A 12,602-nucleotide genomic window follows, 5' to 3' on the forward strand; every position below is an offset into this window, starting at 1 on the left:
CCTTTGCCTCAGTGTAGTTGATGTGGTAGTTGACTGGAGTGACATTGAGTGGTGGGAAAAGTGTGAATGGCTTCTATACAAGGACTGAAACTGCAGGTTTGCATTAACTGAGCATAAGTGCGTCCACTTTGGAAGTGCAGCTGAAAAGGCTGGTGTCAGACGTGATGAGAGCAGCGACCTATGCAGAACTGATGGACAGCAAGTCACTGTTTAGCTAACATTGCATGTTTCCACTGGCTATATGTGTCCTTGAGCTGTAAGGCTTGCATTTGGCTGACAACAGAGCTCCAGTAGTCACAGGATGATAATTAAGCCCCAACATCATCTGTTCTGACTCATCACTGGCAAAACTGAAACCTCAGCTTCAGCAGGTAATGAGGGAGACCCTGAGAGGGCTCCAAAAGTCAGATGTCCTGCAAAATAATGCTTTTTTTGAGACATCTGCTTAAAATTCGGCTCTCTTTGCAGAAATGTGGATTTACTTAAAGGATTTTCAAGGTCCCACCCACCTCACCTGGAGCTGAGGGAGTTGAAGGATGACTTTTCTCCACGGAGCAGCATTTTTAATACTTTTTGACGTTTTCTGTACCAAAGCACTTCTATAGTTGAGACATTGTCTAAAGGACGCTTGTGTTAAAAGTGATCCAGCTGTCCATGAAGAAGAAGCAGGGTGAAGCCTCGTGCTGCTGCCGCCAGAGGACAACTGTTGAGATAGCCGTGCTCTTACATAACCACCTCCAGAGGCTCTGACCCCTGCCCTGCTGTGGCATAAGCAGAGTTTAGCTTTACATAACGACCCCCCTCCCAGCTGTATGTGGCAGTTAATGGTTCAGAGCTGTGCCATTAATTGCACTGGGGTCCAGTTCAGGTGAGGCTGGTTGTTCGGGAAGGTGCGACCTCCAGCATCTGCTCCAACAGGAGCCTGTGTGCACCATTTCACCCTATTTCACCAATATTTCTGTTGAATGTTTCATCTTGGATGGTGGTTCTGGTACTCACATATCCTCTACCTTCCTCTTTGTGCTCAGCACATAGCCTCTAAACAGTATATTTGGGATGCCCCCCATCCCAATACACACACACACACACACACACACATATATGTATTTTATGTGATTTTGTTGCTCATTGAGTGACAGCGAATGTTGACAGTCACAACATAGTTGTTCTGCACCAACCACCTGGATCTGCCTGTGAATACTTTAGTCTCCAGTCATTTCAAATGAGTTCTCCCTTCAGTCAACAAAGAAGACTTCTGTATTGTTTGACTCTGTTCTAAGGCAGTGTGTGTGTGTTTGTGTATGTGCTACCATGCAGTGGAACCTCTAGTCTAGAGCTGTGGTAGCAGCTGTTGTTCGTGGGACAGCGGCCAGGTAACCAGAGTGCATGCTGGGACAGCAGAGAAGAGGGCCAAGCGTTTGATTTATGTGAATCTGTGCAGTGAGTGTGCAGTTACCTGCACATGTAGGTGTATGCATCTGTGTGTTGGTGTGCTTCCTGGCATCACTTATGTCCGGCTGGCACAGAGGTGGGCCGTCCTGCAGAGTGAGGAAAGTGTGTGGGGCCATCACGGAGTCTAACAGGAGGATAGACTGTTAGACACACTCAGTACCAATATTACACAGGATGGAGGCCACAGGCGACAACTGGTCCGACGGTGACTATCCTAAAGCTAGTGGGACAGTTTTATGTCACCAACGTGGTGAATCTATAGAATATATATATTATATCAGGTTGGAAAATTTGTGTTTTTGTTAAAGTCAAACAAATTTAATGAAAGACACTAATGTGATCCTGAAATCCTGAATTTTGCTCTTAGTAGATATCCAAGAACATTCATTGTCAAACTCTACATTTGATTATTATAAAGGCAATATATAAGAAAAAACTTTTCTTCACATGAAATGACATGTAAAGTTGCTACTTGTCTTTGTTTTATGCCATTTATAGAAAAAGTTGGAGGGAGTTACATTAATAGGATCTTAATGTGATGTCCCTTCAGAAACAAATCCAGCAAACACCTGAACCAGGAGCTGAGAGATGCACCTGGACCTTCAGTTTATCCATCCACTGTTGGCTAAAGCCTCACCAGAAATGGTCTCCATGAAAGTGTGAAATAGAAAAGGGCAAGAGGAAGGAAGGGGAACAGAGAGAAAAAGCTGAAGTATGCAAATGGCACAAGAACCGGACTAAAAATCAATGGCAACCACTAAAGAGGAGCTTTAAAAGTCCTTGAAGAAACCTGGAGAACACTGCTTTTTAAAAAAAAAATATATATACAAGAAACCCTGTCTAAGAGGGTTCAGACTGTGTTGAAAAATAAAAGTGTTCATACTAAATAATGACTTTCATAATCAGAATTGTGCAAATTCTGTTTTTGCCCCTATATGCTGTTTTTCTGTTTATGTGCTGCACCTAATTCCTGTTTTCCTGGGAAAACATAAAAGCATTCTTGATGGCTAAATGCCTTTTCAGTTATATCATTAAAGATACATTTATTCTTCATGTGGTCTGGATGTCTGGCTTTCATATTGCTTCAGGGTGTAATTTTAAAGCGTAAATCGATCACAGTCCTCTTGGCTAAACTCCTAACATAAACGCTGGAAAACATATTTATATGTCACACTTGATGTAAGCAGGTGGAAATACCTAACTGATCATTTTTTCTTCTCCCTTCCAGCCTTTATTTAATAAAAAATAGACTTTGACTCTTTCCTCAAGTGAAAAATCTTCATTCATCAATTTTACATAGATGCACAATGCTAATGAAAGCAATGTGGCATCACAAGTCAGTGGTCCCTCTTCATTCTGTCTGCAGGTGACACTGAATCTGACGGTTTCTGTGGGTCCTTTCAGACTGCGGCTCCTGCACCCCTGCACCGTGGCATCAGTATTCCAGGCCCGTTCATGGACACAGCGTTCCCTGAGCTGATGGAAGCAGCAGCAGCTTTGTGCCTCTTCTCCCATCACACCACCAGAGGGCGGAGCCCTGCGCTTCATTTGCTTCACGCATCCAAGAGCACTTTGTGTTCTGTACCCTACTTTGGTTCCTCCTCTTCATTTCTCTTTTTTAAACTGTCCTCTATTGTGTGCTGGATTTAAAAGCATCAGATAATTTGCAAAACAGAAGGGAGACAGCTCAGACTGCTTTTGGTTTGTATAGTTTCTTATGCAGGACAATGATGGCCCTTCTTACTGCTTGTATCAACAGCAGCAGTGATTTGAACATGTCATTTCCAACTGTATTTGCTCCAATGATTTTTTTTCTTCTCTTTTTTTTAGCTGGAGGACTGTGCTCATAGCTCTGTTGCCACTCAACTTTACATGACCCAAAAATAACCTGGGGTGAGCGCAGTCAGCAACTGCTCTCTGGTCAGCACAAACAACAGGCAGACACTCGGGCTTGCACATGCAGATTTAATGCTTGCATGCACAGGAAAAAAAATCGTACTAATAATCATAAACATTCCTCTGAACAGAAGTCAACTCATATTTCATGTTACTCAGAAAGCGAATGTTGAGGTTTGCAGCCTCTCCTCAGCGACTCCAAGTTGGCAGTGGATTTGGAGGTGCAGCTCCCGCTGGTGTCGGCCTCCCTGTCCCAGAACGTTGTCCAGTAAGGTCACAAAAAGGGCATTAGAAGGTTTGATGTGAGGTTATGTAACTGTAGCCTGCCAGAGACACAAGGCCAGGCTTGGGCAGAGACAGAACAAGTGTGTTTGCGCTTACTATTTCCAGCCAAGGCGAGGTGGGGGGGGGCACTTTATCTCTTCTCTGGTGACCCTCCTTCCACATCTCTGATCACACAGCACTGCAGAGGTGCTTCGATCGCCCCAGCAGGAGCAAAGAGAGAAAAAGAAGGAGAAAAACAGACGGAAAGATGGAGAATTGCAGGGGTTACATGGTGAAGAGAAGAGGACCTAAGCTAACCAGGATGTCAAGTTTTAGGGTGTTTTACTGACTTTGTCTTTGCTTGTAGAAATTTAATAAACAAAATGAATGTATTTTGGACTAAATTTAGCCATTTCCTTATCAAATTTAATTAAATTGCTAGTTTACGTTGAAATTGACAAGATTTTAGTTAGTAACAGACTTACAAGTTTGGCTGTAACTTCCATCAGCTGTGATACGACAACAACCAAAAGTTTAACCAGATCAACTTCTTCAATGATCAAACTGAAAACTGAGTGTATCTTACAAACAAAAACACCCTGTTTTCTTGTCTCAATGACACTTTGTGCCCTCTGACTAAAGTAGCAGCAGTGGTGTTTCTGGAGAACGCTTGTTATGGCTCGGCTAATAAAATACAGACACCACCGGCAAACCTATTAAAAAATTTTTTTTAATAGTTTCTTTTTAGTTTCTTGACATAGCTTACCGGCCAGAGTTAGGTTAACACCTGCTACATAGTTAGCTACAGGAGATCCACTGATCTGTGTGCAGCACCAGCTTCCCTTCTATGAACCAATAAAAATATCAATACATTAACAAATTATGGATGCAGAAGCATGTAAACGCTATGTCTTTTAGTTAGCAGTGATTATCTTTGTGGTCATTTGGGTTTGTACAAGTTTATTAATTTGAACTATTTTTCTTGAAAGTCACTGTGTTAAGGAATTTTGCATTTATCATTCTTTACATTTGTGTGTTTGATCACATTTAGTTGATGTCTAATGTCATAACTGTCAGTAAATATGGAAAATACTAGCCAGAGTGCAATAACACTGGCTGCCCACTCTCCATGGTACAATGTTGCATGTTGAAATACATACTCCAAATATCAGTCTAGGACACACATGAGCCCTAAACAGTGTTACATAGCATGATAATGTCTGAAGTATTGTGATGTTGCAACAAACGTTCGTACACTATTTCTTTGTACCATACTAACATTTCTTTTCAGGCTGCGATAATAATAAAAAAAGGCTAAAACTGATAACATAAAAGTGTAAATTCATCCAAGTGTGATTTCCTTCAGAGAGCAGCCACCCATATAATGTTTGTAAACAGATGAAAATTTAATTAGTTGTCTCAGTCATTTAAAATAACCCCAATTAGCATTAACTGAATTATAGGACATGCACTTGCCATGTACTTGATGGTATTTACCATCAAGTACATAATCCAGAGTCTTTTTAAGGCATTTTATCAAATAAATTGAGTATATAATGAGTTAGGAGGTCATAAAAAAAAGTCCATCAGAAATCCAGCCAAACGGCTCAAGGAATTGCAACGTTAGCATCATATCAAACAAGCTAGCTTCAGCTGTTAACGTAGTCTTACTGACGTTTGTAAAACAGTTACAAAACATTAAACTTGCATAAAATCTAATCTTATTGATTATATTCTTGCACGTAAATGGCTGTTTAGATCTTATAAACATCAAAATGATTACATGAGTGACAACAAACTGAATTTTGTGAGTGAAAGACTCGTGAGAAGTAGGTTCATCACTGAATATGAAATGCATAACTTTTAAAGTTATGCTGGAGTAAAATTGTGCACAAATAGAATAGTTGTAGGTTTGTGTCTTACACAATGAGACTGGGCTGAAGCTGTAGGCAAATAAATTCCACAATTAGCCAGAAACCTGACACAGAAACCTTCTTTAGTTACTTCTACATGAATAAAAAAAAACTACTTTTAAATACTTCAGATACATTTAGATGGTAATGTGTTCATGAATACCTTCCAAGAGCAGATACTTGCAACCTTGAGACTAACATACTATCAGTGAGTTCATTCTAAACTGAATTTTTTCTTCTATATAAAAAGGAGAATATTCTATTAAGTGAAAAGAGAAACAGGGCTGTGAATGCTGATCGTCACCCAAACCTGTGACACTGGAATGAGGTATTGTTCTCTCTGACATTTACAGCCCTCTGTCCGCCTGTTGTCTGGTTGGTCAATATCATAGGAGATGCGTAACAAGATATTGCCCTAAAAAGTGAAAGTCAGAGAAGACAGAAAATCAAAATGCCCAAGAGGAGGCAAGGATAGACAGAAAAAAAGGCATTTTTCAGTCCAAAACACATTAAAAATGTGAGATTCTGAGAACTGGATCGAGGCCAGGTACTGCTTTGTGAGAAAGTATCTCTAAGCTTTGCCCCAAACACACACACACACACACACACACTTGGCTGCTCTTTAATGTAATCCAGGTTTGCAAAATGGCTTCTGCTTATGAATTCTGCACAAGGAGGGCTATACATTAAAAAAAGCCCTATTCATGTAGACTGCTAAGTTAACATATTTTCCTCTCAGAATTTATGAGGTGTCTGTGAACTCAGATAATGGCTATCAGGATCTCAGCACTTTTTCAAACAGAAACTTTTTTTTACTCTTTAGTTGGTTTGTTGATCAATTCCTAAACATGTCCAGAGATTATAGAAGTTTAAAGAAACTTTAAAACTGTGATGGTCCTCTCTTCTCTGCACTCCTTTAAACACTTAAAACGCATCCTGAGAAGAACAAATCTCTTTTTGTCTCACTTTGTGTATCTGCTTCAGCAGTGAGCACCTATCACACACATACACACTCCACCAGGATGTTGGGCCCTGAAAGCTTTTAGCCTGGTGAAGTAGAAAGGTGTTGGATGTTCTCTATGCAGGGAGACCTCTGGTAGGGAAAACAAACTGGCAGTGTTGTTGCAAACCTGTGTTTTCTTAGGAATGGCATGTCTGAGACAGATGCTACTACTGCTTATGTTCTACATGCTTCCTACTCTGAAGCTTTTCATAGAGAGAAAAAAATGCTCACTGGAAAAAAAAAGAAGAAAAAAAAGCTGTATTTGTACACAGATTTCTAATCAGGCAGTGTTGCTCTCATTCAGCACATACAGTAAACTCAGATATTTGATGGGCAGTACTGATATTTCTGGATTACAGCTCCCTGTGGTCAGTTACAGTGTGTTATCACCATTTTACAACAGCAGGCTGAGGCTGTGATTTCAGCAGAGCACACAAGTTTTTTATGTCTGACAGCTCAGCTTTTTATTTTTATAGGTGTATGAGGAAGAATGCCAATAATTTTTTTTGGAGTGAACATGCCAAATAGCCAATATTTTGTGTTGATACCCAGAGTGTGAAAAGGAAGCTCTCTTCGACAGTTCTTCTCACTATGACCTTGTCTGTGGTAAAACCAGATAGACCATAATAGATCTTTCAATGTTTTTACTGTATGACTTTATATAGAAGCACATGCCATTCATAAAATATAAAAATGAATAAAAGGGTTTATAATCTCATGATTGTGAGAAAGGATGTCATAATTATGATACCTGGTTTCAAGGACTACAAGCAAAAAATCTATAGATCTACATGAACACCGGGATTTAGATTTCTTCACTTTCAATTAACTTAACTGACAATTGAAAGCATTAAAAATATTAACAGTTAATCATTAGCTTGATTTTTTTTAAATGAAAACAATAAAAAAGGCTTTTATTGGCATGTGTCCATGGTAAATAATAAGTAGGTCTGCCTGATGCAGGCCCAGGGATCCCATGAATCAAAAGGCTGCTGTTCTCATTGTGATCACAGCCTAAATTGGATGAAGTAAAGACTTAAAATGTCCACAGAAAGACATAAAGTCAACAGCAGGACACAAAGCAATCAAAATTAGACCAAAAACAACACCAATGGAATCACTAGAAAGAGAAGGACAATGACCAAAATGATGCACTAAATACATGATCCCAAAGAGACTGAGTGGTCACTAAGAAAAGAAACAAACAAACAAACAACCAACCAAACAAACAAACAAACAAAAAAAAACATTCAAAAGCTTGGACACACATACCCCTATAAATTTAATGGTTAAGTGTGTCCAAACTTTAGAATAGTAGTAAAACATGAAGAGATAATGACCTGACAAAACAACCAAAACTGGTCAGTAAAAAAGCCAGTGTGGTGTAAACTGACCAAAATGCACAAAACAAAAACAGAAAACAGCTCCAAAGAAATTTAAAATGACCATTATGTGATGACATCATGCAAAACATTTGCATCATTAACTGTTTCAGACACAATGCAGTTATAAATCCAGTTTGCATGGTTTGCAGTTATGTTCGTGTGGATGTATTACATCACGTTTCCACTCACCTTTGTTTCATATCCATGATATTCAGTCTGTTACCCACATATGTCAGCTAACATTGTTTTTCTTTTTGTGAAGTTCTTTCTCTTGTGATTGCAGAATCAATGCAACTTCATGTGAAACAATATATGAAGAATAACAATGTATTTCCAAATCTGTGATGAGGAAAAATAGTTTCTGTCATTTTAACTGAGACCTATAGCAAATAGTTTCCCCACATTTTCCCCCCTTTTGGTAATTTTTTGCCATCCAAAGGTAGAAGCAACCTTGCAGATATAAAGAAGGAATGAGTTGTTGGGTTAAGTGTGTTAGAGACAAGCACTGAAACATAGTGATTTGTTCCCCCTAGGGTTCATATTTTATTTATCAGGACTTGATGCATCCAAGTATAGGATCATTCGGTTTTGGCACCTTTAAAGATTTCATTTTCAATTTGAACAACACATTAAAAATAAAAAGAAACAAATAAATGACTAAGGCTGTGTGAGTTTTAAAAACAAAATGAAACATATACTGACATATATTTATATATTCATAAAGAAATCAACCAAACTCTTTAAAAAAGTAATTTTGTTCAATGTAAATAGTTTGGTTTGTCTCACAAATGTAATGAGATAAAATAAGCTAAATAAAAAATAGGAAAAAGAAACCATCAGATAAACACACATTAAAGCATTAGTACTTTAAACTTTAGCGTCTTTGCTTTTTTCCCCTTATAATAATAAACCTTTAAAACTTAAGTTTCTCAAGAGCAGATTTGCTGTAATTTTATAGCATGCATTTAATTTTTGAAATTGTGAGTCACTTAGCTTTTATTGTTCTATTTCATTTTTAACTTGTTTTTTGTTTTGTTTTTGTGTCTGGCATCCTCTTCTTTTCCTTCCCCTCTGCTCCTTCCTTTTTTTTTTTTTTTTTGCAGAAGTCATATTTGGAGTCTTTGCTTGGCTCTTTCTGTTCAGGGGCTCGACTCTCCTGTTACGACTCTCCCCCAAAAAAGAAAGAGAACAGAGACTGAGAAAAAGACGAGAAGGTTCTATTAAAAGAATATATTATTCTACTGTTGTCTGTTTGTGTCTGGTGGCATCAGATGCTGTGCTGCTGCTACCTCCAGGACCTTCGCTTGTTCTTGACCTTCAAATGAACAGATACTAAAAGAGTCTTTTTTAATGTTTTCAACAGCACTTGGTTTAACTTTTTTTTTTTGCTTCAGTAAAGTTCGTTATTTCTTGATTATTAACGTAATAATTTATTTATAAAAGATATATATATGTATATATATATATACATATATATATATATATACATACATATATATATATATATATATATATATATATATATATATATAGTACCTTTGTTAGAGATTACAGATTGGGGTAATTCATACTAAATCCCAAACTGTAACAATTCACAGTTTTAATGCAAAAAAAAAAAAAAAAAAAAGAACAAATGAGTCAATAAATAAAAGAGGTGTATATCTGAGTGGAGGGCTGGCTGACGGGGAGCTTGACCTGTTGCTCCAACCAAACTTGTGGGACAAAACTGTCAAACCAAAGGGCAATGAAGTCATGGAGTTGATTTTTTTAATTTTTTTTTCAATCTCAGAAATGGCCACCTCTCCCAACTCCCTTTCAGTGCCCTGAGCCTCATAAACAAACCCTGCGCAAAAGAAAAATGACAGATCTCATTCTCTTGGGCCAACCTGACCCATTCTTACTCTTCTGCCATTCAGTCCAGGAACTCAGCAGACTTGTTGAAACTCTCAACAATGGCAATGGAAAAGTCATGCAGTCAAACAAAAAGAACAAATGTCTATAAACATGGAAATCTGGCTTCTCCTGGGGTGTACCGCACCCGCAGGGGTTCCTGTGTCTCCTGATCTCTGCGGGACTCGCCAGGCTTGTGTCAGCTCCCTCATACAGGTGTGGTGCGTCGGTTTGCTGTGTTGCTCGAGTCTTTCAGGTCCTTTTGGATGCAGTTGTGGACTTGAAGGAAGTTGTGGTCCCTCTCAGAATTGTAGGTAGCAGTGGGTGTACCGGAGGACTTTAGGGTGTCCCGGGGGAGTGTGTACATGGAGATCTCTGTGGATGGCAGCGCACTGAAGCCTTTTAGGCCCACTGGCGAGGTGTCGCGGGAATGTGATGGGTCTGTGGAGCGGGAAGAAGAGCGCGAACGGCGCCTGTAGCGATAGCGGTAGCTGGGGATCCGCGTTATGGCTGAGCCTTGGAGGTAGTCAGCTGCTCGTGCCCCTATTCGCAGCTGTCGATGGCGGTCAATGAACATGTGCACAGCCAAGACGCCCACCATCTCAGCCATGATAAAAGAGAGGGCACCAAAGTAGAAGGACCAGCCATATGAGTAGCTGTTTTTCTTCGAGTCGCTTTTGGAAGGGTCCCCCGCGTTGGCTGATATGTACACAATGATCCCGATAATGTTGCTCAGACCTGAAGGGTTGGAGGATGCAGGGTCGTGCCACACAAAGGAGTGGGGACAGTTGTAAGTAACAGATTCATGTGGAAATAAGACAAAAGAGAGAAAAAGACAAAGAGAGAAGACAGTTTATCAGTTGAGATATTTTCATAGTGTTATTCTCTAGCTACGGCAGTATCACACCAAGTATGTTTAGAGTGAGATGCATTGTACCAAGCGTACTAATCCTGTCCAACTCTCAATCCAACATGACAGAAGACTTAATCTTTGCCCTTGCAGCAAGAAAACAGGGCAGCTTCATGTCTTGATGCAGATCATTTGGGACTAGGCATAAAGTAACCAACACTTGAGCTGTGTTAAAGCTTATCATACACATGGAGCATATACACTCTGACTTGTTAGTCACATGCAGAGAAATTTTTTGACATAGCATATTTTGAAAGATGGTTCATAGGGAAAGTGTGTCAGGGACACCATATTTTTAGATATAAGTCCCACTGGGTGGCTTTTAGCCTAGCAACTGGATCAAGAGAAAAGACAAAACGACAAAAGTGGCTTGTACAGTAGCTGCAGTGCAAAAGACCAACAAAAGCCAAAGATATTTCAGGCTTTTTTAGGACTTTTGAATTCATCTGGTGCTATTACAGAGATGAGATATTACATCTACTTATAGGATGACTGTTAGATTGTGAAAAGACACTGAGACTATTTATGGAGTCTGTATAGTTTACAATAAATATGAACCTGCTAGTCAGAAATTTTTGTCAAGTTTAATAAGACTGAAGTGAGTTGTATCTACATGTTTTGAAACCTTAAGGTAAACAAGTGCTGACTGGCTTACATTTATTGTGCTACAGACAGGATGGCATATTTTTTTTTAAATGAACAGTAGCAGAAATTATATAGAGACAAAGGAAAAATCATATATGAAATATGTTGCTTAATTGGTGCACTTTTCCAGATTTAGGCATTAAACAATAACTGTATTCCAATTTTGAATTCCAAAAGTCAATTAGGTAGGGAAAAGCTAACTTTCATCTAATTTCAGCCATGTGACCAAACTTTGTTGGTTCTCTTAAACCAGATAGACATTAGTCTTTTGTCTTAATGTCTTATAAAGACATTAAGACATTTAGGTAGACTAGTCTTAATGTCTTCTAAAGACATTAAGACTACTCTACCTTATTCTGAAGCCAAGTGTTTATGCTGCATATTTATCCTTTAGTTTTCACATTTGATTCAAATATGCTAATTAGCCATAATTGAGACATGCTAGTGTTGTGAAAGTAGGACTTTTTGAAGAACATCAAGCTAAAATGCAGGTTTATTAACAAAGAATTAAAAGAAGTCAATGATGTTGTAAGCCCTTTCTTTGTGCTGTTTATTTGTCCTTTAGTATTCCTATTTTATAAATATAGGTATTAGCCACAATGAGTTGGGAATGCTAACTAGTCATGAGCTAAATGAAAGCATCACACCAAAATGCTAGCAGGCTTATTAACGTAGAATTAAGAGTAGTCAACCTGTTTATGAAGTTTGTGCTTCCACTTTACCTTCAAACTGTCTTAACAGGTTTATTAGTCATGTACATGCTGCTCATGCTAATTTGTCATAGGCTAATTGGCGCATGCTAGTTCAGTAATGCTGAAATGGTTAAACCTTTATTAGGTGCAGAATTTTCTTTCATTATAGAGATACAAAGACAAGAACAGTTGAAAACAACTACCTTAAGCTAAAATAAATAAATAAATTAAAATAAAGTAAAAAATAAATAAAGATCTGAATGATCTTTCAATGGTCCCAAATTAATTTCTGTCTCTTGAAAGGCAATTGCTGATGCAACAACTGGGTTTCCATTCACTAGCAACACAAATTCAAAGTGCTCTTCAGAAAGCTACAAAAGAAAAATCTGAATCAGATATACTATATTTTGTTGCCTGAAAGTTGTTGTTAGTTGTTAGTGGTTGCAATTTAGCAGACATTCAGTAGAACATAAAAAGACAACAACTCGGGTGGACACACACAGAAGGAAAATGGAGAGGGCTCTTTTTCATGAACTGTATTTTTTAATTTAT

At 38.5% G+C, this 12,602-nt stretch overlaps 1 protein-coding gene across 1 annotated transcript in view; it reads right to left on the bottom strand.

The window, feature by feature from the left end:
- Positions 1-9,426: 9,426 nt before the first annotated feature.
- cacng2a (calcium channel, voltage-dependent, gamma subunit 2a) overlaps positions 9,427-12,602 on the bottom strand; it is a 78,543-nt gene continuing 75,367 nt past the window's right edge. The window contains exon 4 of the mRNA XM_042004575.1: positions 9,427-10,541. Coding sequence (XP_041860509.1) covers positions 10,012-10,541 — 530 coding nt within the window. The 3' untranslated portion in view covers positions 9,427-10,011. The remainder of the gene's footprint in view (positions 10,542-12,602) is intronic.

Source organism: Melanotaenia boesemani, chromosome 2 (genome assembly GCF_017639745.1).
Source record: "Melanotaenia boesemani isolate fMelBoe1 chromosome 2, fMelBoe1.pri, whole genome shotgun sequence".
NCBI lineage: Eukaryota > Metazoa > Chordata > Actinopteri > Atheriniformes > Melanotaeniidae > Melanotaenia > Melanotaenia boesemani.